The sequence below is a fragment of the Marmota monax genome, unplaced genomic scaffold (genome assembly GCF_021218885.2).
Source record: "Marmota monax isolate L192 unplaced genomic scaffold, Marmota_monax_Labrador192_F-V1.1 WCK01_AAM20220418_F8-fsc00080, whole genome shotgun sequence".
Lineage (NCBI taxonomy): Eukaryota > Metazoa > Chordata > Mammalia > Rodentia > Sciuridae > Marmota > Marmota monax.
The window spans coordinates 2,115,694-2,141,944 of record NW_026694750.1 but is presented as its reverse complement, the minus strand read 5'-3'; the positions used below and the strand labels follow the sequence as shown (position 1 = coordinate 2,141,944).

The 26,251-nt window shown below is 42.1% G+C and overlaps 1 protein-coding gene across 3 annotated transcripts in view; it reads left to right on the top strand.

Annotated features, from left to right (window-relative positions):
• Ube4b (ubiquitination factor E4B) overlaps positions 1–26,251 on the top strand; it is a 116,399-nt gene that overhangs the window by 17,421 nt on the left and 72,727 nt on the right. For all 3 annotated transcript variants that reach the window (XM_046424850.2, XM_046424849.2, XM_046424851.2), the window contains exon 2: positions 13,438–13,624. In XM_046424850.2, coding sequence (XP_046280806.1) covers positions 13,438–13,624 — 187 coding nt within the window. The remainder of the gene's footprint in view (positions 1–13,437; positions 13,625–26,251) is intronic.

Here is a 26,251-nt window from a genome sequence, read left to right as displayed (position 1 = left end):
TTTGCCTTCATGAAGAAGTTCAGTGCCTTGGGGTGGTATTCTGAGCTCGTCCATCCAGAACTTGTCCCAGCCTGTCATTCATGCCTGGTGTCTCACCACATCCAGGCGCACGTGCCCTTCTCAGCCCCAACAGCTGCTCCATCCCTCCTTCACTGCTGCCTGGCCTGAAGAAGACACTGAGGTCCTGGGTACACTGTTACTGCTCTGCTCCATTTTCAGAATTACTTGCAGGGATGATTCATCTGTGACACTAATATGCAGCTAGTATAGGTGAATTTGAACTCTGAAAACTTAATAGTGGAAAAAAAAAAAGAATAAAAGCTGATACTCTGCAGATTGCCGCTCTGGAGCATCACGGTGTTCATTGCAGGAAATAATGGAACAGCGCACTCAGCTCAAGCGAGAAACGAGATTTATTTTAAGAATACAGGAGTCCTTTTTCTGACCCTAGGGACAGAAAGATAGCAGGAACTGAGAACACAAGTGCCGCCAGGGCTTCCTTGGCATTGGCATAACCACCATTGTACACACTCCCTGACCTCCGCTGCTCTCTCCTCACTCCTGACAGCCCTGGCTGATCCTGCCCCATGCCCCATGCCCACCCTGGCAGCTAAGCATTGCCAGAGGGCAGACACGCTGCTGGGTCTGAGTCTTCTCTAACTGTTTTATTCAGAAAATGTAAAGATCTGCAGGAAGCTTGAATGAATGGCCTGATTGGTCAGTTAATGTGTTTTGCCGCATTCACTCAGTGTGTGTGGAAGTGAACGCGCCCACAGCATGCACGCATGCTGTTGGTGTGGCTGAGTTGTGCAGGTGTGGAGAGCCCCAAGACTGAGGCAGGAGGATAGCAAGTTTGAGGCCAGCCTAAGCAAATTAGTGAGACTCTGTCTCAAAAAAATAAAAAGGGTCGGGGATATAGCTTAGTTGAAGAAAACCAACACTAAAATAGGTGATATCTTTAGAAGGAGACCTCCCTGAAGAGTTCAGGTGTTTTTCTTATGTTGGAATTTACTTTCTTTTAGTGGAAATATAAGATACTCTCTTAGAATGACTATTTACTATATTTAAACACTATCTTGTGGATTCCCCCACCTCAGACTGCTAAAAATAGAGGAAAAGTTTGATCCAGTCTTAGCTTCTTCTGATATCACAGTGGCCCTTACTGTTTGAAATCTGATTTTAGGTAATCAGGAACACAAAGGTAAGGGTGCCACATCAGATAGGGACAGTTTAGGGGAAAGACCTATTTTAATGACATTTGTAAAATCAGAACTGAAACAGGACAAGAAAAACTCTAGGAATGAGATTTCCTGGTCAGTGTTTTTGGGTTTAAATTGTGGTTTGGGGCGTACGTTGAGGAATTAAAAGTTCCTTTTTTGTGCTTTTTTTTTTCCCCCTCTGTGACATGGGAAAACAACATTCTTATATATAGGACTTTTGTTGAATTTAAAGGAGAGTATAGCAGTCTTTTATGTGTAGTGTAGAAAAGTAGAGCAAGCAAAGAAAGAATGCCTAATAATGTTTTGATAATATTTTGTGTTGACTATTTTTAGCATGTATTTCATATGTTCTCTGTGTGATAAAAATGAGGTCACAGCTGGTTTTTCTTTCCTACCCCCAGTGCTGGAGATGGAACTCAGGGCCTTTTGTGTGCCAGGCAAAGGGGATGGAGCTTTACCACTGAGCTGCTCCCGCGTCTCTTAGTAGTCAGATTAGTGGATTGCACAAAGCCATTCTCTTGGGAGCTTCCTGTCCATATATTCCCTGGGGATCCTCAGGTTGCTAAACCAGTCCCAGGGTATCTCCGTTGTAAGAATGGATAGTCCACTGAAGAGTGTTGCCTGCTCCAGGAGAAACACTCCCCGTTTCTCTTACCTGTGGGGAGCCTTCTGTGGGCCTCCTCTGTCTCTTGCAGTCCATAGTACGTATCACTTAGTCTTGGTTCTTCATTCCTCTTTCCTTTTCCCTCTCTTTCCCTTCTCTCTCTCCTTTCCTTCCTTCTCTTTCTTTCACCTGGGTTTGTGGAGGTGGTGGGGGATCCCAGCACAGTGAAAATCTGTCTTGGAAAACTTCTTTGAAGCGGCATTGCAGTGAGCAGGGATGTTTTGTCTGCTTACATCACTGAGTAGAACATCTGCATTTGACATCTCAGGCTGAAAGTGGCATCCATGCTTAAGGTGACTCATATTTTTTTCAAGAATAGTGAAATGTGCTCTTTTTTTAAAAAAAATTTTATTTGTTCTTTTTAGTATATAATATTTTTAAAAAATATTTTTTAGTTGTAGGTGTACACAATAGTTTTTTTTTTTTGTTTATTTTTATGTGGTGCCAGGGATCAAACCCAGTGCCTCATGCGTGCTAAGCAAGCACTCGACCACTGAGCCACAACCCTGGCCCAGAAGAGTGGATTGCACAAAGCCATTCTCTTGGCATATTTTGACATATTATACTCACATGGAGTATAAATTCCCGTTCTTGTGGTTGTACATTATGTGGAGTTTCACTGGTGTGTATTCATATAGGAACGTTAGGAAAGTTATGTCCAATTGAATCTGCTGTCTTTGCTGTTACCATCCCTTCATTCCCCTTTGTCCAATCCAATGAACTTCTTATGCTTCATGCCCCTAATTATTCTGTGTACATTCACATATCAGAGATAACCTTCTGCTTTGGGTTTTTTGTGGGGGTTGGCTTATTTTACTTAGCATGAAAGTTTCCAGTTCCATGAATGTGCTCTTTTAAAGCTAGTGACAAACTGGGCGCTGTGTGGCAGCGCAGCCTGCTGCTTGGAAGGCTAAGGTAGAAAGAGCACTTGAGTCTTCAAATTTGAGTTCAGACTTGGCAACATAGCAAGATCCCATTTCATAAAAAGATAATATTAACTAGAAAATTGTTGATTTTATGTGTAGCACATTTTTCTAGTATTTTTCACTTTTTCTTTCATTCATTCAGCAGATATTTAAAGACAGCCTATTATGGGCCAGGCACCATTTTAGACACTGGGAATACAGGACAGTAGATTGTATTTTGACATCTTACACTTACGTGGTGTATAACTTCCCATTCTTGTGGTTGTACATGATGTGGAATCACACTGGTTGTATATTCATATTTGAACGTAGGAAAGTAATGAAAATCCCTGCTCTTAAGAAACTTAGGTAAGTTGGGCATGGTAGAGAACACCTGTAATCCTAGCAACTCAAAAGAGACTGAGCAGGAGGATCTCAAGTTCAAGGCCAGCCTAAGCAACTTAGTGAGACGCTGTCTCAAAATAAAAAGTTAAAAGGGCTGGGGATGTAGCTCAGTGATTAAGCACTCCTTGGTTTAGTCCCTGATACAAAAAAAAAAAAAAAAAGGTGGAAACTGAAGTTCGGAGATTAAGTGATGTATCTTGAGTCTGCATAGGCAAAACGTAGTACAGGTTAGATTTGGATTTGAAATCAAGCAAGAGCTCTTAAGTTCAGCTATCTTTAAGGTAAACTGAACACTTGAAATAAATTTCTGAATATGATTTCCTTTGAGAACTTAAATGGTTTCCTCATAAATTCCTCATATTGGAATATACACATGAACACATTTTCAGTTAAAATACCACCTTTTTAATTCAGTAGATCATAACTGCAGTGTTTATATAAGATATTTTTGTTGAATTCTCAATAAATCTGAAAGATCATAGAATTCTCCAGGAATAGTATTTTCAGTGGGTTTTGAAGGATAGGTAGGATTAATTTTTTAAAGTTATATTCTATTTGAAACATACAAAAGCCGATGTTTAACATAAGTTTCAAAGTATAGTATAAATATTTGTGAAGTCATTACCCCCAGTTGTAAGTATGCATTTTCTCAGCATGGATATAATACCTGGGAACTTAGCATTGAATTTTTTTTTAAAGCCCCTTGGGAGATCTCTATGCCTTTCTAAGTCTTCTTGTATCCCCACCTCTTCCCATCAAGGATTACTCTTGTTTTTAAACTTTGTATACATGGAAGCAGCAGTCTATATTTCCTTTTTTTAAAAATTTTTTTACTTACATATGGACTCGATATCTTTATTTTGTTTATTCATTTTATTTTTATTCATTTAATCAGCTGAGGATCAAACCCATTGCCTCATATGTGCAAGGCAAGCGCGCTGCCACTGAGCCACAACCCCAGCCCAGCAGTCCATACTTCTGTACATCTTGCTTTTGCTCTCAGTTGCAATGTGGAGAGTCATCCACATTGTTGCATAGAGCAGTGGTTCATTCATTTGATTACTCTATAGATTCCCGTTAGGAGTGTACCATAATTAATTTATCTTCGCCTGTAGTTATTGTTATTATTATTAGAGTACTGGGAATCCAACCCAGAGGTACCTTACCACTGAGCTACATCTCCAGCCCTCTTTATTATTTTGAGACAGGGTTTTGCTAAGTTGCTAACTAAGGTTGGCCTTGTACTTGGAATCATCCTGCCTCAGCCTCCTGGGTTGCTGGGATTACAGGCCGGCAACATCATGCCTAGCAGGTTCATCCATTGTTATAAAAGTACTTTTCAGGGCTGGGGATATGGCTCAAGCGGTAGCGTGCTCGCCTGGCATGCGTGCGGCCCGGGTTCGATCCTCAGCACCACATACCAACAAAGATGTTGTGTCCGCCGAGAACTAAAAGAAATAAATATTAAAAAATTCTCTCTCTCTCTCTCTCTCTCTCTCTCTCTCTCTCTCTCTCTCCTCTCTCTAAAAAAAAAATCACTTAAAAAAAAATAAAATAAAAGTACTTTTCATATTCATTCAGCCCCTTGTGTCCACATATCAGTGGTTCAGCCAACCCTGGATCAAAAATTACTGGAGTGAGTGAGTGAGTGTGTGTGTGTGTGTGTGTGTGTGTGTGGTGGTGTGTATCCTCTGTATTTAACATGTACGGTTAAGTATATGTCAGTCTCTAAACAGTGTAGTAGAACAACTATTTATATGGTCTTTATGTTGTCTTAGGTATTATAAGTAATCGGGAAGTGATTTAAAGAATATGAGAGGGTGTGTGTAGGTTTTATGCAAATACTATATCATTTCATATAAGGGACTTGAGTGTCCATGGATTTTGGTATGGGGGGAGTCCCAAAAACCAACCCCATGGATTCTGAGGGATGACTGTACCATCCTATTTAACAACTATAGGAGAAAGTTATATCAGGAAGAGTTTATCAGCCCTGTTCTTAGCTGAGGAAATGGTACCACATTAGGTGTTCCCTTTTTCCACGTGGTTTCCCAGTCTGGGTCCAGCCAGCAGCAGACCCTGAGAGCTTGCTCCAGATCCCAGTGGTAAGTTCCCTTACCCAGTATCACAGGCCCTGTGACTAATCTATGGTGGTCCCAGCTCCTGGGTTTCCTGGATGATCCAGTGATTTTGCTCTGCTAAACCACATTTCTTTTTGTATCTTCCCTGCACTGTGATCTACAGTCTACCTGTCATCAGTCCGTAGAAGTCCTTACATCTCTGCTTCATGATGGCGGTGGATTCCGTGGTTGCTCTTTTGGGTACACTCTCCACTAATCTACTTGCCTGGCAAGACCCCACCTAGGGTGAATCAGCGTTCTGCCTACACTACCTCTCTGAAGCTGTGGCTGGTTTCATTTGGATTTCTTGACACCAATCTTAAGGGGTTGTGAGCTTGCTAAGTGCCACCTAGTGATTCTGCTTCATCTCCTTGGTATCTTATGCCCTCACCCTTCTGGATGGCACTTCACAGTCTTTCTCTCTCTAAACCTTGCTCTTCTGTCCACACCCTCAGCTGACTACCTCACCTCCTGTTTCATCAAGAAGATAGAGGCAGGCAGAGGGAAACTTCTCCACGCTCCCTCCCATCTTCCCTCCGTGTTACACCCGCACCTGCACCCTCTGCCTTCTTTTCCTGTTACTGTGTGTGAACTCTGCTCCTGTGCAGGGTCACCGCCCCACGTGGGAATAACGTCCTGTTCCTTCTTGCTCACCCAGAGACTTGGCCTGGCTCTGTCCCTCATCTGCATTGCCACACTTGGCAATCAGCATGCAGTCTTGCTGTACTCTTTTTCATCTTTAGAAACAAATAAGCAGCTGAGTGTGGTGGTGCACACCTATAATCCCAGTGATTTGGGAGGCTGAGGCAGGAGGGTCCCAAGTTCAAGGCCAGCTTCAGCAAATTAATAAGACGATGTCTCAGAAAATAAATAGGGCTGGGGATGTAGCTCAGTGATAAAGTGATTGCCTCACACACACAGGCCCTGGGTCTGATTCCCAGCACCACACAACAAACTAGCAAACCCTCTCATCTCCCTGCTTTCCAACTCCTGCTCCCTCCCAGGCCCATTTATCTACTCCTTTTTTTGTGGCAAAAAATCCTCAGATATCTGTACTTCCTGTCTCCGCATTTTTTCCTTCCCATTCTTAGACCCACTCCAATCAAACTTTTCATCCACTGCATTTCATTGGAATAGCTCTTTCCAGGGTTCCCACGGCCTCCTCATTGCCTGACCCTGCCATGGCTCTCAGTATTCATGTTATCAGTAGAATCAGAGTTAATTGCTCTCACTCTCTCTCTCTCTCTCTTTTTTTTTTTTAAATGCTCATCTTAGTTGTCCTGGAACTAGCCTTAGAGGTCTCAGTCTTTATTGGTTTCATATCACTTGCAACTGGTGTTGCCCCCAGTGGGCTTTGTCCTCAGAATCTTATCTCTCCCCACACTCACAACTTACCTGGTCTCCTTGATCTCATGACTAAAATGCCATCTTGAGGTTGACAGCTCTCCAATTGTCCTTTGAACCTGCCCTCTGTCCTGCATATCCTGTATCTATTTGATCATTTCATCTGAATGTTTAATAAAAGTGTCTAAAAGAATTTTGGTTCCCTTCCCTTTCTTTATTGTCTTCATCTCAGAAAGCAGATATGCTTAGTTGCTTAGGTGTTCCCTTTTTCCACGTGGTTTCCCAGTCTGGGTCCAGCCAGCAGCAGACCCTGAGAGCTTGCTCCAGATCCCAGATCTGCCACTTGTCAGCCTTCGCAGCTCATACCCAGGCCAGCCATTGACCATCTTCTCTCCCTGCCTCTTACTCCCTAGGTAGTCCTCTTGCTGATTGTCTTTGTTTCCTGCAATTTTTGTTCTGCATAGAAGCCAGAACAGTAATTTAAAAATGTAAGACAGGTAACATCATTTTTCTGACCTAACCCTCCTTGGATTCCCAGAGACAGTGCCCCCACCCCTGCCTCTGGGCACATGGAGTCTGACCCCTTCCCACCTCTGGCCTCCTCTGCTGTTTTCCCCATGCACATTCTGCCTGGACCTCCATCTTGCTGACCTTGAGCCTGCCAAGTGCATGCCCAGCACGCCTCCTGCATAGCTGCATGGCTGCTCCTCTTTCTCTTCAAGGGCTTTCAGGGCCCCCAGAGGCTCTTCCATCTAACTTATGTGAGTGCGGTGCAGGCCCCTCAGTCCTTCCTGGCTTCACTTCTCCCAGTGGATCTTGTGACCACGGAGCACTTTTGCATTTGACTGTTGTCCTCTTGACCTCAACTGGAATAGGACCTCCATGAGGGCCAGGACTGTGAGCATACTGCGGTACTTCTATTGGGCTCTTGGTGAATGTCATGGTGAATGTTTGAAGAGGAGTCATTGTCAGCCTCCTAATACGGTGTCTGCTCTTTGAATATCTTTTTTGGAGATTGAACCCAGGTGTGCTTTACCACCCAGCTACATCCCCTGACTTTATTACTATTTATTTATTTTTATTTTGAAACAGGATCTTGCCAGGTTGCCCAGGTGATCCTTCTTCCTCAGCCTTCAGAGTATCTGGGATCACAGGCTTGTGCCCCTGGGACCAGCTATTACGTTTTTAAATAATTACTATGATTGCCATGTGGAGAATGGATTGTAGGGGAACTGTCATAGCATACTTTCTTATCACTTAGGATCTCCCCAATACTTACATTTAAAAAATTGTGTGTTGGGGCTGGGGATGTGGCTCAAGCGGTAGCGCGCTTGCCTGGCATGCGTGTGGCCCGGGTTCGATCCTCAGCACCACATACAAACAAAGATGTTGTGTCCGCCGAAAACTTAAAAAATAAATATTAAAAAAATTCCCTCTCTCTCTCTCTCTCTCTCTCTCTCTCTCTCTCTCTCTTTAAAAAAAAGTGTGTTATTTATACTGACATAAATATATAAAGGAACATATCAGCAAAATAAATTGGTTAAGGGCTTGGACTGTAGCTCAATGGTAGAGCACTTGCCTCACACGTGTAAAGCACTGGGTTCGATCCTCAGCACCACATAAAAATAAACAAAGATATTATGTCCATCTACAACTAAAAAAAGTTTAAAATAAATAAATAAATAGGTTAAGCTATTGCTCTAGCTTGTTGCATTTTGAAATCTGCCTCTGGATGACTTTGGTCTTGCAGTTGTCCATGGCTGAGCCTTTCCCCTCAGTGCCATCCTCTGCCATCCAGTGTTGGTGATGTGGCTGGCACCTTTAAAAAAGAAGGCAGTTAGTAGTGGTGGTCTTTTCTGCTGGCTGCATTTGATTTGGGGATTGTTTTGGAACTGTTGCTGCCCACATCAGATTGACCACTCCCATCCCATCTATAGTAGTTTGGTTTCTGGGGAAATAGTGTGTCTTTCTGTTGTCTCCAGGGTTATTATCCAAGCCACTGGTGCCTAGTGTGACTTTTTCTTCTTTTTTTTTTTAATGGTAGTGGGGATTGAACCCAGGGGTGTACCACTGAGCTATATTCCTTTTTATTTTATTTTGATACAGGGTTCGCTAAGTTGCCCAGGCTAGCCTCAAACTTTCAATCCTCCTACCTCAACCTCATAAGTTGCTTGGATTATAGGAGACCATCAGCCATAAATCTGACTTTCAGATATATGTCAATTTCAGAGGTATTTCAGATGTTGAGGAAATTGTTTTGCCTTTGGTCAGAAAGAAAAGAAACAGATTGTGAGCACCTTCTGCCTGTCAAATAGGCAGTTTGTGTGTTAGGAGATAAGGCCCTCAGTTTGATTGTAGTTTTCCATGCCAGCCAATTAGGATGTAGTCTTTTGAGTTTAAAATTATATTTTAGGATATGAGGATGCCGACTCATAATGGTGATGGGGACAGCATGGGAAGAATGGAGGACCTTTAGATAGGGCAAAGGGACGGAGGTAAGGGAGAGGAGAGGGCAAGGGGGTAGGACTGATGGTGGAATGAGTTAGATGTCATTACCCTAAGTACATGTATGAAGACACGAATGCTGTGAAAATACTTTGTACAATTAGTGACTTGAAAAATTGTGCTCTATATGTGTAATATGAAATGAATTGCATTCTGCCATCATATGTAAGAAATTAGAATAAATAAATAATTTAATTAAAAATTATATTTCAGGGGCTGGGTTGTGGCTCAGTGGTAGAGCACTTGCCTAGCTGGGCTTAATTTTCAACACTGCATATAAATAAATGAATAAAATAAAGGTTCATCAACATTTAAAAAATTTTTGAAAAAAAAATTATTTTTCAGAAAAGAAAATGTTTCCTTAGAGTCTAGAGTGTTTCCAAGAGACTTCTTAGAAAACTTTGCATTGGTTACTAAATGCAAAGCAGAAAGTTACATGTTTCAAATTTTACATATAAAGGTACCTGCCTGTCAATGTTCAGACAATCAGTAAGATGAGATGCTTATGTTTCAGCCCAAACTCCATTCAAGTTTTTCTAAGTGGCTTCACTGTTTACATTGAGTTATTTGGAACCTTTTCCACTTACCTCTCCAGTTTGATTGATTGCTGCCTGCTAAGGAGGATGATTTTGCAGTGAACTTAGAGACTTATAACTGAGTCTAATCTCAAACTTTTTTGCATTTTTTAAAAAATCATAAAATACAGATTAACAAAATCTACTCTTTTTTTTTAATATTTATTTTTTGTAGTTGTAGTTGGACATAGTAACTTTATTTTATTTATTTATATGTGGTGCTGAGGATCGAACCCAGGGCCTTGCACATCTCACTAGTGCTCTACCACTGAGCCATAACCCCAGCCCCCAAATCTACTGTTAAGTGTAACTTCAGACAGGTTAAGGACATTCACATTGTTGCATAGCCATTGCAGTCACCCACCTCCTAGACTCCTTTCATCTTGCAAAACTGAAACTGAAACAGTTTTCAACAAACAGTGACTCTATTCCTCCCTCCCTTCCAGCCCCTGGCAGCCAACATTCTACACTGTGATTTTGACTACTCCAGGAACTTTATAAATGTAGAATCAGTCAGTCTTTTACTGACTGTCCTCGAGGTTCATTTGTGTTTTAGCTTATGTCAGTTTTCTTCCCTTTTTGTGGGGAGGGGCGGTGATACTAGGGATTGAACTCAGGGGCACTCAACCACTGAGCCAAGTCCCCATCCCTGTTTTGTATTTTATTTAGAGACAGGGTCTCACCGAGTTGCGTAGCACCTCACTTTTGCTGAGGCTGGTTTTGAACTTGCGGTCCTCCTGTCTCAGCCTCCCGAGCCGCTGGCATTACAGGTGTGCACCACTGAGCCCAGCAATTTCCTTCCTTTTTAAGGTTAAGTAACATATATCATGGTAGGGCTGGGATAGAACTCAGTGGTAGAGGACCTGCCCAGCATGTCTCAGACCCTGATTTCAATCTCTAGTACTTAGCCTCTCTATGTAGGTATATGCACTAATACACATACACACAAACACACACACACACACACACACACACTTATACCTGGTAATTCTGTATGCCATTTATTTATTTGTTCATTTGTTGATGAGACACAGTACAGAATTTTTTCTTTGAGTCTTTGCTTTCAGTTTTTTGGGGTATATTCTCAGGTGGAATTGCTGGATCATATGGTGATTCTGTTTCAGTTTTTTGAGGACCCCCCCCCCCAACTGTTTTCATAGTGGCTGTATCATTTGACATTCCCACCAGCAGTGCATAAGGGTTCTTTTTTTTTTTTAAAGAATATATTTATTTTTTAGTTGTAGGTGGACACACAATATCTTTATTTCATTTTTACATGGTGCTGAGGATCGAACCCAGTGCCCCACGCATGCTAAGGGAGCGCTCCACCACTGAGGCACAGCCCCAGCCCAGCATAAGGGTTCTGATTTGTCAAAATCCTCACAATCAGGCAAATAGTTTTGTTTTTTTTTTTTTGTTTTTTTTTTTAATAGTAGCCATCCTAATGTGAGGTGGTATCTAATCATGGTTTTCATTTGCCTTTCTAAAATCTGAAATCTTGAAAGTGGTTTAAGGAAGGAATATGAGGCCTCTGCTTTACCAGGTCACAGTGGACATGGACAGATTTGTTGTAAAGCTTTTGTGGAGGCCCTGGTAAGAGAGGATGGTGGCCTGGATACAGTGGAGGCATGGGGTTGGGAAGAGGTGGACTCAAGAAAAAGTGACAAAACTTGGTGATAAATTGGCAGTGTTTGAGGAGGTGAGGGGGAGGAAGAGGGCATGCATGGACCTCTAGGCTTGAGTAATAGGCTGGAACAGGTGGATTCCTGCCCTCCACCAGTTCTTCCATGAAATAAATATTTCTTCAGTTTCTTTCAGAAATTTTTTTCACCCCAGTGTCCGCTCTCCCATGGGTGATGTGCAGTGACCTCTGCTCTGGTCAGTTCAGGTCAGCAGTGCCTATTTGGGAGCAGATGCTGTGCTGGACTTCATGGAGATTAAGACAAGTGGAACAGGATGTCTGGGGGACTCCTTTACACACAAATTAGTGAGGATCCCAAGTAGCTTTCACATGTGTGGGTCATACCAGGTCAGCAAGGAAAATTAAAGATGTTTAAGAAATATTTATTAATTTTAAAAATATCATGTTAGCATAAATAACATTTTTAATGAAAATACATTTTGAACAACAAATTTGGTGAGAGTTGGGACATTGGTTTTACTTTTGCAAGTCTTTTAACTGTCTGAATCAATAGAAGACAGTTTGATTCTCATATTAACTTTGGTATTTAATTTGTTACAAAATCATCTGAAAAACTCTACTGGACACTTGTTAAGAGAATTGGAGTGAAAGAGACAATTGTCTTGGTATTTTTATAAAAATAGTTTTTGCTTCAGAGACTTTCTGGAAACGTCTTGGGGACCCTGGAGATCCTAAACGGTTGGTGTAGTGATGCAATTACAGACTAGAGTCAGACTGCATGAGAACAGAAGCCAGCTTTGCCACTTGGTAGCCAGCAGTGTCACCAATGTATACAGTGTTTCTGTGCCTCAGTTTGTGCCTAGATAAAGTGGGTATGTTACAGGCACCTGTCTTAATGGGTCATTATGAGGATTAAGTAGGTAAATACTTATAAGTTCTTAGAACCATGCTACAAGGTAGTAAGTGCCACAGAAGTATTTATTAAGTAAGACTTAATATTTTCTTCAAGGAATTTATATAATCTAATTAAGTAGACACAGTGACCAACCAAACAACTTCAGGGGTTGATGTAAGTTCATTGAAGTTCCTTTGCAGCAGAGGCACAGGGAGGGGCTGCTGAACTTTTAGTGAGGACTCTGGGGGAATTCTTGTCTAAAAATGATGGGAGGAGCAGGTTTTCTGCAGTGTTAGGGTGGTTCCTAGTTCAGATGAGGCTCCCTGTGAGCATTTGCCATCGTGAACTTTCATTCTTCCATATTCCCAGCAGAGGAAGCTGTCCAGCCTGGTTGATTTCCTTCTCTCTAATGCCTGCTCAGGCCCAGCTGCCTCAAGTAACTTTGTATCCTCATACCTGTGGCAGCAGGTAGTCAGTGAGTTGATTGAGTGCCTAGAATTAATGACTATGAAAATGTGAATAAAACATTTTTGTGATCTACTGTGATTTTGTGGCACATATTTATAATTACTTGATAACTCTGGAGTATTGAGAAGAAAAAGTGGCAGATTATATTTTCATTGTAATCAAGTAAAAACAACAAAATCATTTGCTCCTGAAACTATTGGTAAAATTTGTCTTAGTGTAACTTTTTTCTTTCTCTCATTGAATTAAAATGACTATTTTAAATCTTACCTATTTTAAGTGATCAAGTGATAGCATTTAATTAAAATGGCTCACTGGGGACGTAACTCAGCTGTAGAGGGCTTGCCTAGCATGTGAGGCCTGGGGTTCCATCCCTAACATTGAAAAATATAATCTCAAATAAATAACAGGCTCTGTTGTGTAGAAGGGTAGTATGCTTATTGGAAGTTCAGTCAAGGAGGTACAGTAAACAGATGGTAAGGTGATTAAGATGGTCTTTAAAAAGTGAGTTGGCGGTTTGCAAGAAAGCTGATTTGCTGAGTTACTCTCTCGAATGAGTGCTTCCTTTTCAAGGCCTATGAGGCCATGAGGCTCTGCTGTGGCCCTTGATGTCGTCAGCAGCAGGGATACAGTTATGCTCAGGTGCAGTGTTTCTGCTGTTGAGTCACGCAATGCCCTCTCTCCCCTCCTGTTGTAGATCCGACGGCGGCGCCTGGCACGACTTGCTGGTGGACAGACCTCCCAGCCGAGCACCCCGCTTACCTCTCCCCAGAGGGAGAACCCTCCAGGGCCCCCGATAGCAGCGTCAGCCCCAGGCCCCTCCCAGAGTCTTGGTCTCAATGTCCACAACATGACCCCAGCTACCTCCCCAATAGGTGCAGCAGGTAAGCCGCAGCTTCCTATCTGGGAAGCCTGTACTTCTGATCTCAGCTTTCTGCTAAGCCAATGGTCAGGAGGGTCCACCGCAATGATGGCAAGCAGTAGTGGATAAAGATTTTTGCAGTGTGTTTTGTTATTGTCTGCTCATTTTGGTGATGATCTGTCGAACTGGTGGATTTCCTTTGCCTTACCTTCTATCTTCCTTCAAACAGGCTCAGGTTTCATCTCTGCTGGCAAGGGGATTAAGACTGAATTGGGTCCTGCTGATTTTATGAATTTGTTGATGCTTTCCTTTTTCCCTCTCTCCTATCTTCCCTTGCTCCCTCTGTTCCCAGGGTTTTGGGTATGATAAGCACAGCCTCTACCACTGAGCTACCCCCACCTGTTAAGAAAAAATAATATAAAAATGCAAAAATTGATTTCATAGTCAAAAGACAAATTTCCTTTATGCTGCATTGGCACAGAACTGGTTCTCTAAATTTTCAGGGTATGAATGTCTCCTGGGGCTGAAGGTACAGCTCAGTGGTAGAGCATTTGCTTAGCATGTGCAAGGCCCTGGGTTCCATCCCTAGCACTGCAAACAAAGCAAAACAAATCAGAAAACTTCACCTGATGTGATATTGGGTAACTACCTCATTGGCAACCATTTAACTATAGTCAGGATTTATTTCTTTAAACAAGCTGATAGTTGATATCTGGAACTCTTGAAAACTAATGATGTTGAGGGGCTGGGATTGTGGCTCAGCGGTAGTGCACTTACCTGGCATGTGTGAGGCACTGGGTTCAATTCTCAGCACCACATAAAATAAATAAAATAAAGGTCTATCAAAAAAAAAAAAAGAAAAATAATGATGTTGATTTATACTGCATATTTGAAAAATATTTTTTCCATGTGACCTTTTCTTTCTTTTTTTGGTACTGGAGATTGAACCCAGGGTTGCTCTACCACTGAGCCATATCCCCAACCCTTTTTATTTTTTTCAGTTTGAGATAGGGTCTTGCTGAGTTGCTGAGGGACTTGCTAAATTGCTGAGAGTCTCTCTTTAGTTGCTGAAACTGGTCTTGAACTTGTGATCCTCCTGCCTAAGCCTACATAGCTGCTGGGATTACAGGTGTGTATCACCATACTCAGCTCTATTTGAACTTTTCTATCATACAAAATATGGTGTCATTATAATAATTATTATGATTGCCCTTTTATAATTTAAGCCATTAGAAAGTAGATTCTAAGATTGCACGGATCATCATATCTAATAATTTGATCTATGACTATTAGTTCCATGATTATTTCATGTATTCTGCCTTTGTCAACCTTCCAAATAATCTGTCTTCTTGAGCTAGGATTATTTGTTAATTAAAAATATTTCAGTTACTATAACTCCTTAAGCATTGGTGGAGGTTCCTTTTCATTTTCCAGAAAAAATTCTTATCCTTAATTCTTCTAACATTTTGTGTGTGTGTGTGTGTGTGTGTGTGTGTGTGTGTGGTGTGCTGGGGATTGAATCCAGGACCTTGTGCAGGTGAGGCAAGCACTGTACCAACTGAGCTATATCCCCAGCCCTCTTATCCTTAATTCTATTAATTATAAAAGAGGGATATTCAGGCTAAAAATCAAAATTAGTAATGAATACCTTTGTCTGAAATGTTTCTTCTGTATAACTTTGCAAAGTGTAATTGTCTTTCAGTAGGACTGAAATTTTAGGGTTCCAGTGGTGATTTTATCTTTTCTTTGGAAAAAGTGCTAACAGCTGTTCTATTTGTCTCACCATGATCAGGCCATACCCGCAGTTCTAGAACTTGTGCAGAGGAGTGCCTTTTTCTCACTTTATCTTTCTTGTTTTGTTATATCACAATTCTGGTTAAGTCCCATTTCTGTCCTGTCCTCTGTTTCATACCCTGGAACAAGACAAATTCATGATCACAAACTCAAGTGGACCCATAATACTGTCAGGCAGTTGCAGCATATTTCCCAGTCCACTTTTCTTTCTAAAATAGATGTCATACCTTATCCTCCAGTCGTCACACATTATACTCTCTCAGCATCCTGTTTCATTGAGAATGCGGATGCAGGCAAGAGGGAACCTGTACCCCCATGGCATCCAGCTGCCTGCCTCTGCGTGTGCTCAGTTTTTCTTAGAATGAACTGCCTCTGTGTCATTGAAGCTGGGTCCTGAATCCTGTTCCCTCTGACTTACTCCGGGCCATGGTTCTAGTTGTTCCTTTCTCTTGTCCTGCCTCATCAGTTCTCCCATCTCAAGGGGATTTTTGTAGTAATCTGTATTCATGCTGTTACTTCTCCTGTTATGGGAATTTTAGAAAGGAACTCTCTTAATCTTTTTTCCCCTGCCAGCTTCCACCCCATTTTTGCAGCTCTTCACCCCAGAAGTTTTGGAATGAGTCTAGTCCTCCGAATCTCCTCCTTTTGTCCTTGTATCCTCTGCTAAATTGACTCCAGGTGGGGAGGCCTTTTGTGGTTTGCTCTGAGTCACTGGTCTGATCTTTCAGCCTCTTTTGACACAGGCTATCACCATCTCTGCCTGAAAATACTTTTTTCTTTTGGTTTTCAGAATACCACTCAGTTCTCTTGGTTTTCATCCTGTCTCTTATCTGCTCCTTCCTAGTATTTCGCATGGTTCTTTTTCATTTCCCTGATTTCTAAATGATAGGATGCCAGGGTTCAATATTTAAAATCTTGTTCTCTACATCTGTGTTTTCCTTATTGATTTCATCTGTTCTCCTGGCTTTAATTACTACCTCCAATTTGATGATTCCTAAGTTTATATCTTTGGCTCAGACCTAATTCTTTTTTTTTTTTTTAAAGAGAGAGAGAGAGAATTTTTAAATATTTATTTTTCAGTTTTCGGCGGACACAACATCTTTGTTTGTATGTGGTGCTGAGGATCGAACCCAGGCCGCACGCATGCCAGGCGAGCGCGCCACTGCTTGAGCCACAGCCCCAGCCCAAGCTCAGACCTAGCATCTGAAAATTTATAATCTAATGGCGTGTTTGACATCTTTGCTAGTATGTCTTGATAAGCATCTCCCAGTTAACGCCTCTAAAGTGAAGTTTTGATAGTTCCTTCATCTTATCTTCTTCCAGGCCATCATTTCAATAAGTGATAACTCATTTTTTTTTTCAAGTTGCTTAAGCCTGAAACATCATCCCTTTTGTTTTTATCTTATATGCTGGACTGTGGATTGGCATACTTTCTGTAAAGGGCCAATTTTTTTTTTTTTAACAGACCATAAGGTAACAGCTATTCATCTCTGTCCATAGCACAAAAGCAGCCGTAGGCAGTATGTAAACAAACAAGTGTGACTGTGTTACAGTAAAACTCAACTCAGTGAAGCAGGTAGTGAGGGGACTTGGCCTGTGGGCTGCAGCTTGAAGCCCCTGGCTCTCAGCCCATCAGCAAACTAGAAGAAGACCAGATTGTCAACTTCTGCTTGTCACCCCTTGTCCCTTCTAAGCCCGAGGCACCAGCATCTCTGCTCTGTTGCTGGCGAGGCCTCTTGCCTGGTCTCTCTAGGCCCATGCTGGCTGCACTCTCAGCACCCAGCCACCGAGCCCTGGTGCATAGTGCAGTGTTTCGTAACAGCAGTGTTGTTTCTTACAGCAGGTACGTTGTCACAAACTAACAAACACTTGGGTGTCCTCTCAGTGGTTAGCTCTTGGCAGTGCATCGAAATGCCAGTTTCTCCATAATCTCCTGATTATGTTTCTCACATAATCACCATTATTCATAATTACAAACAGGTGGTTATATTAGCTATGCTTTGGCAGGTTGGATAAACAAATTCGTGATTTATTAAATAAACAAGTAAAAAGAAAAATAAAACCCTCCACAAGGCAGATTGTGTCATCTCTTTTCAGAACCCACCAGTGGCTCCCTCCCTTCCTCAAGACAAAAGTCTTTTAGAGCCCCCACCATGCCCCAGGGCTGTGTGTGTTCAGCAGGAGGTGTGACCCCTTTCCCACTGCTCTCCTGTTTTCTCTGCTCAGGCATGCTGATTTTCTTGGTCCTGGAACATTCTAGGCAGGACCCTAATTTGGGTCATTTGCGTTTGCTATTTCTTTGCTTAGGCTATACACACTTTAGAAACAGTGCTTCAGGTGTTACTCAAGTGTCACTTCCTCAATAAGATGACCTTGGTCCTTGGCCACTGCCTGCAGTTGCTACCACTGACATGGATCCTTTTCTAGCTCTTAACTGTCAGCAGATACTGCAGGTGTAGTAGGGTGTGTTCTGTTTTGTATGCTCACCTATTGGCAAGGACTTGTGCCCATTTTGTTCACTGCTGTGTCACCAGTGCCTGGATGTTATTCATTAAATCATTAATAATGAGTTGGGTTGAATTAAGAAATGATTCGTAACAGATAAAGCAAAATGACATGGGCATGTATAACTTAAAGAAATTTTAAGAAAATATGATAGCTGTGCATTTAGAAATGAAAGGTTATCTATCACAAGGAAGATAATTGCTTATGCTTGTTTTCTGTTGTTTTAGAAGTTAACGGGCCCATGGCTAGATTTATCATCCACTGAATGTGAAGGAGAGACTTGTGTTCAGAGTCAAGAAGTGTTTCTTCCTACCTGCATGCCAACCAGTCCCCACCTTGCTTAGCTTTGGAGATCAGAAGAGATCTGGCTCAGGGCTGCGGGCGTGTCTCAATGGGAGGGCACACGCCTAGAATGCTGGAGGCTCTGAGTTTCATCCCCAGCACTGCAAAAAAGAAAAAGCAGAAGAGATCTGATATGATCAGGGTGGTACAGCTTAGACAAGGGATTGTCTTTTTCTTTCTTTTTTTTTTTTTAATTTTTTTTTTTTTTTTAGACTTTGGACATTTATTTTGTTCATTTATTTATATGCGGTGCTGAGAATTGAACACAGTGTCTCACACATGTGAGGCAAGAGCTCTACCACTGAGCCAAAACTCCAGCTCTGTGTCTTTTTCTTTTTTATTGTTTTAGAAGTGCTTTCTATCAGACATTGTAAGGAGCCTCTTATCTGAAAGCCTTAGGATGCTTTCAGTTGCAAGTAACTAAATCAAGGATTGGGAAGCTGTAGGGGGTCCCGCAGGTTGATTCTCCAACATGCAGACCCAGCATCTTGCCATACTCTTGGCTTCTGTGTTCATTTCCCAGGGCTGCCCCAACAAGGTGCCATAAACCTGATATCTTTTTTTTCATTTTTTGGTACTGGGGAATGATCTAAGGGGTGCTTAACTACTGAGCCACAACCCTAGCCCTTTTTATTTTTTATTTTGAGACAGGGTCTTGCTAAGTTGCTTAGGGCTTAAGTTACTGAGGATGGCCTTAAATTTGGAATCTTCCTGTCTCAGCCTCCGGAGCTTCTGGCATTATAGGCATGAACCACCGTGCCTGGCTTAATCCTGATGTCTTAAAACAGTAGAAATATATTTTCTCAGAATGCGGCATCTTTGTAAGAAGAGGGAATTTTGGACAGATTCACACAAAAGGAAGACAGCCATGTGAAGGCGAGACAAGATATCAGAGTCTTCCCATCACAAGTCAAGGAATACCAGAAGTTGCCAGAAGAGCAGAAAAGCCAGGGATTCTTTCTTAGAGCCTTTGAAAGGACCATGGCCCTGACAGCACCTTTTATTTTTTTTTTTTTTGGGGGGGGGGTACTGGGGATTAAACTCAGGTGCACTAGACTGAACTACACACTGAGCTCTATTTTATATTTTATTTAGAGACAGGGTCTCACTGAGTTGCTTAGCACCTCGCTTTTGCTGAAGCTGGCTCTGAATTCGCGATCCTCCTGCCTCAGCTTCCCAAGCCACTAGAATTACACGTGTGCACCTCTGCCAGCATCTTAACTTCAAACTTCTGGCCTCCATCCTTCTTATAAAGATGCCAGTCTTTGGATTAAGGATCACCCTCATCCAGTGTGACCTCATTGACTTGCTTACATATGCAAAGACCCAACTTCTAAATAGAAATGTTATTTACTTTTCTTTTTGTGGCTCTGGGGCTGGAATCCATATGTCATGCATGCTAGGCAAGTGCTTTATCACTGAGCTACAGCTCTAGGCCCTTTTAAAAAATTTTTTTTATTTTGAGTCAAACTTGCTGAGTTGCCCAGGCTGGCCTTCGACTTGGGATCCTTTTGCCTCAGCCTCCCTCTTGCCTTTTATGCCTGGCAAGAGTTGAATTTTATTCAAGGAACATTTACTAACATTATGCTTATTCATTTTCTCCTAAAAACAACAACAACAACAACAACAACAAAAAAAAACCCAGAGCAAAGTATTTTAGATGTAGAGAGTAACGTAAATGTTACCTGTGACCCCTGTGGAATCCTTGGTGCTCGCCATCCCTCCCCTAACAAGAGGTTGTTGGTGTTCCACATTCTGTATTCTTCATTCTCAGAAATTTCTTAATATTTTTGCTGAATTGTTATTTCAACTTAAAATAACAGGAGAGAAAGGCTTTGGAAAGAAACAATGAGTTTATTCAGGAGTAAGAAGGGGATTATTATCCAGAATGTGCATTCTTGGACAGATAGGCTTATCTAGTGGTGCAAAGGAAGATGGGGTTTTTAAAGATCAAATGAGGAAGGCTGGAAACAGTTATTATTGGCAAGAATCAATAACAAGGGTGGCATCAAGGCTGAATAGGCAGTTACTGGGCAGATGTCCTCATGGAAGTGTTTTTTGTATATGAATGCAATGGCCTTTGTGCAAAGTCCCCATAATGGTTTTTCCCAGAGGCATGAGTAGGGGGAGCTCCTTCTTCTTCCTCCCAGCTTCAGCTTGGTTTGGGTTTGATCCAGGTAGCTCTGTTTTGATTCAGGCAACTTTTAGTTATTTGACTTTGCTTTTGCATTTCTTACAACTTTACTTATATGGGTCAGATTTTCCCTAGGAATGATTGCCACTTTTTAAAAGCCATCTTTGGTTACTCTACTTTGACATTTAAGTGATAGGGCTTACAGCAGGTCAAGTGCAGTGCTAGTTCCCTGGAGTGCAAAGACAGTAAGACTCAGTGTCCTCCTTGAAGAACTTACAGTCCAGTCGAGCAGAAGCGTTCTTTGAACTTCTTTTGAAAATCTGGTGGGCTGGGTGTAGAGTTCAGTGCTGAGCATGTGTGAGGCCCTACATTCAGTCCCCAGCACAGACAATAAAAGAAATCACGTCTGTTTATTAAATTTCTGGGAGGGATTTTCTTAATTTCTTTCCCATCTTTAGGTTTTTTTTTTTTTTTTTTTTTTTTTTTGTGAATGCATCACCTTCAGGACGTCTTAGGCCCTCTTGGATGATTTTTAAAGTCTTATTTTGGAATAATGCTACCTCCCCTCAGCTCTCTTTGATGTTTACCCATCACACATCTTGAATTTATTCAGCTCAGGCCTTACCCTTCCTGTTTTGACTTCTTTTAAGAGATGGACATTCTTGCCCAGGATTCCCACAATGAATCTTTTATTAGCTGGTTTCATCTTGTCAGGATTCTTAGGTCTTGTGGAACCTGTCCTCAGGTTGTCTCTAGAACTGAGTTCTTAGCTGTTGTCTTTCCACAGTTCCTCTGGCAAGATGGTGAAACCTTTAATTGACTTCTCACAAAATATTTTTAAATACATATAACAACATACACATGATTATAAAACAAAGAAGTTATATAGAAATAGCTTTCAAAATATTTTTAAAGGTGATGATATAATTATTTATGTTCCATTATTAATTTTCCAAATCATAAAGACCTAGGGCTGATCAACCAAGTGCTGTCATTTCAGCCTCAAGTCCTGTTTTCCATCTGTGGATCCCAGTTAAGGCTTTCAGCTTTAAAAGGGAGAAATGAATAGCAGAGCCTTTTTGGGACTAGTTAAAAAGCCAAATGAATTAGGCATGGAGGCATAGACCTGTGGTCACTGATACTCAGGAGGCTGAAGAAGGCCAGAGGCAAGTTTGAGGCCAGCCTAGGTAACTTAGCAAGACTATCTCAAAATAAATAAAAAGGGCTGGGGATGTGGCTCAGTGGTAAAGTGTCCCTGGGTTCAACCCCCAATACAAAACAAAACAGTAGCAGGGGTCTGGATCAGAATTCATTTCCTTTGCCTGATTGCTTGTCTTTTTCAGCCTGCTCCTGTTCTTACATTTGAATTCATGTCAAGTGCTTAGGTTTGCTGGGCACTGAATTAGAAACCAGGGTTACAGAGATACGTGTTTCAGTGAGTGGCCTCGAGGGCTTCGCTGGTGACTAAGTGAAAGAGACTAACCTGCGACATGTCCAGGTGCTGGTGCTGGCTGCCTGACAGCACAGCCGCAGACAGAACCTCTCAGGCTCATGGCCGTGAGTTGGGGATTTTTTTTTTCCCCTCCTGGAGCTATTCTATGTAGGTGCTTGTCTCATGGAAAATTCTGCCTTGGTCAGAATATAAATTAATACAGCCCTTATGGACAACAGTAATTCTTATGGAGGTTCCTCAGAAAACTAAAAATTAAATCACCATATGATTCAGTGATCCCACTGCTGGGTTTATCTCCAAAGGAATTGAAATACGCACACTGAAGAGAGATCTGCACTGTGCTCACTGCAGCCTCGCCCCTGGTGGCTGAGGATCTCGGTGTCCATTGTCAGATGAGTGAATAGAGAAGGAGGGGTATGTGTGTGCAGTGGAGTACTGTTCAGCCTTAAGAAGGGAAGTCTGCCACTTGCAGCACATACATAGACCTGGAGGACATTATGTGAAGTGAAATTAGCTGGCCTAGAAAGATAAACTGCATGATTTCATTTATATGTGGAATCTAAAAATCTTGAACACATGGAAATAGTATAATGAATGGTGATAACTAGAGGTCAGGGAGGGGGATGGACAAGGGAAGGGAAGATAGTTGATTAAAGGGTACAAAATTTTAAGGGAATAAGCTTTAGTGATCGTATAGAATGGTGACTAAAAATTAATAATGCATTATATATTATTTAATAAAAACAAGATTGTTACTTTCGAACATCCTTCCATATCCCCTTACAGTTGTTATTCTCATCTCTCAGAGTTTGATCTGATAAAATTTGACCTCTTTTACATTTTAGTCTATTTTGGTAGTTAGCAGTGGTTTACTAACATCATAAATTCACGAAGCCTTGATTTAATATTTATTTGAATCATTCTCTGTGTTAGGTTCCATTCTGGGCCATATTGCTTGTTGTTTAGTGAGAAAATGAACAATTAAAACCTCTTGAAACCCGTCAGGTGGTGCTGATTGTGGGGAACACCAGAGTGGTGCTTCAGGGAGGACTGCAGGGAGCACCTCAGATCGAACATTTCTAGCAGAGGCCTGAGTGAAGGAAAGGAGCTTGCCTGGCAGGATCTGTGGGGTGATCTTTTCAGACTGAAGAAAAGGAGATGCAGAAATCCTGTGGCGAGAATGGGCTGGTGACGATTGCTGGTGCAGGGGACAGTCCTCTTTTAATGGCTTTTTTCAGAATTTTGAGTCTAATAAGCATCGTTATTGTTTAGTGTATTTGTAGGAATTTTAACTAGAAGCCATTTTTTTTTTGAAGTAAATTGTTTTTTGCTATGAACACTATCAGGAATGTGTTAAGATTCTCCCCCCCAACTTCTACTGGGTCTGCAGCTTGGGAGAGGGAGAAGGTTTAAGTGGGGGCTGCTTGTGCAGCTCAGCAGTAGAGCATGCGCTTAGCTGACCCTGGGTTCTGTCCCGAGGACCAAACAAAACTGCTCCAGAAAGGCCCCGGGGCAGAGCTGCAGTGGCCTCTCAAAGGCCCCTGGGCTCTGGAGTCTGCTGCTCTTGGTTCTGTCATGTACATTGCATCCCTTTTCCCGCCCACCTCTTTCCTGTAGCCGAGGGAGATGCCTCTGTTCCCTCCACCTCGTCACATCCTCTCCTTTCACCAAACACATTTTATCACATACATTTTAGTTCTCTGAATGTAACAAGTATGTCCTGTGCAGCCTGGTCACTTCATGTCTCTGAAGTGGCATTTTGGCTACTAAGGGGTGTTGTGTCATTTCTGAGCTGGGGTCATACTAGTTACTTGGTGGATCTGGAACAGGTGCTGATGTCTTCCCAGGGAGAGGCATGTAGTGCTGGGAATGGGCTTCCTGTTGTGATGGGGGGCGGTCCATCCTCTCGCTGCTCTCCCTCATCCTGCAGTCTCTGCGGTGCTCACAGCTTTACCAGCTGCCTGCATCTGACTCCAGGTGCCCGCTGGCATTCTGCCTATGCAGGGGACACACACTGCGCCACAGCACTGCTTTCATTCCTTAGTCATGCTTCCCAGTGCAGTGCAGGCGCAGGGATGACCCTGTGTGTGAGTGGTTTCCATAAAACTTGTCTCTGTTCCTTAGGGAGCTGAAGCGAGGTAGGACATGCCACTTCCCTGTGCCCAAGACCTGCTTGTTTTCCCATTTCCGTTTCCCACGTTTCCCATGGTAATCTGGTCCAAGGACTTTTGAAGGTCCTCTGTAACTAGGCACCTCCCTCTTGATATAACTGATGTGCTGCTTTTCAGAGCACATCCTCTTCCTGTCCTAGAAGTCCTATTCACCCTGGTAGCTCTGTAACCAATAGATACTGTGCCACAGTAGCCAGTCTTAGTGGTTCGTTTGTCTTGTTTTCCTAACCAGATTGAAAATTCTGAGGGGAAAAAAAAAAAACAAAACAACTGTCTTATATTTCTCTTTGATCTGTTGAGCTCACAGTCATGGCCAGATTGATTTGGGAGTATGCTGGGAGCTTTTCTCCCCATCTCTCCTCAGTTTCCCATTTGGTGTCTTAAGGGAAGTGAGTTTAAGAAAACAGGTTTCTGAGTCTTTGAATGCATGATGGTTTTTCATCTTTAATGCCTTGGATTGAATGTTGGTACTTGAAAAACCTTACTTTGAGGTTGAGCATCTGGGCAGCTCCAACAAGCAGATATCTAGCAGATTTGGCAGGATTCGTTCCCTGAAGTGGAGTCTTAAGTCATCCTTCCCTCTTTCCTCTCTGTCCCCATTGCTTTAGCTAAGTGAGACTCTTTTGTTCCTTCTGCCTCTCCCACTGACTGGGGTTTTGTGATCCTAAGGAAAGCTCAAAAATAAGTTTTTGCCTTTTTAAAAAAAAATTTAAGTTGTAGATGGACATATACCTTATTTTTATGTGGTGATGGAACCTAGTGCCTTACACATGCTAAGCAAGAGTCCTGCCATTGAGCCCAGCCTCAGCTTCAGTTTTGGGCTCTTGTTAAATCAGATGATTGACCTTCTTGGGGCTGTCAGCACAGTACATGAAAGAGAGTCGGTCATCATCAACCTGAGAGAAAGCCTTTGCCAAGTGCCCCAAAGCATCAACTAGGAACTGTTGTTCGGTTCAGTTTCTTTTGTTTCTGAAGTAAATATATATGTTTAGGAGAATGCATAATTGTTATTGTCAACACAGCATGGTTTAAAAAAATAACTGGATACCTAACTTTAATAGAAACAGAAGGGACCGGAGACTTTTATACTTCAGTCCCATCATTGTACAGATAGAGAAATCAAGGTGCTCGAACTTAAATGACTGAAGTTACAGAGTTCACTAATAGCACCTGCTTGATGCTGCAACCATAAATTTAAAATGTATCTCCAAAATCCTGTTGCACTCAGTGAATAGTTCTAAAGTACCCACTGTGAAATGCACTGTTTGTTATTGAGGGGTGTGGCAGTTATATGCACATATCTTTTTTTGGCTCCAGGAGTTGAGGCTATACTTTACACTTATTTGTTAATTGTGAGTTATAGTATTGTAGTATCAATGGATCAACAGGAATTATACTTTGATTATCTGAACCCATAGGTTAGGGGGAAAAGTCCCTGGAGACTGGTGGGATGCATTTGCCTTGTCTTTTTTGGGGGAAGGGGGTACTGGGGATTGAACTTGGGGTCACTCTACCACTGAGCCACCTCCTCAGGCCTATTTTGTATTTTATTCAGAGACAGGGTCTCACTGAGTTGCATAGTGCCTTGCTTTTGCTGAGGCTGGCTTTGAACTTGCTATCCTCTTGCCTCAGCCTCCCAAACTCCTGGGATTACAGGTGTGTGCCATTGAACCTTGACTTGATTGATGCTCAGGTATTTTAAAAATGGAGCAGGTACTGAGGTAGTAGAAAGCTCATCTGTTTTTACACTGGGGAGTTTGCCCTGAGTTCTTATCTTGTTTTATGGATGCCTGCAGGTGTGACTGTAGAGTTTATAAACACTTTCACATTCCATTGGATTTTTTTTAAATTTTCTTTTTTATTTTTTTAGTTGAACACAACACCTTTATGTATGTATGTATGTATGTATTTTTATGTGGTGCTGAGGATCGAACCCAGGGCCTCAAACATGCTAGGCAAGTGCTCTACCGCTGAGCCACAATCCCAGTCCTCCATTGGATCTCCACAGCAGCCCTGTGCAGATGCCAGCATCACCCATGCAGGGAGAACTCAAGCAATCTGGCTTGCTCAAGGTCATGATTCTAGACATCATGGAATCAGGGCTGCAGGCCTAGTGTTTTTGTAAAATAAATATTTATGATACCTTTCTGTCATGACAGTTGCAATACATAGAATTTCCATGTGTACACCACCTGGTTTCCTCTAATGTTAAGGTGTGGTACATTTGTCAGCAGTAAGAAATGACCCTTG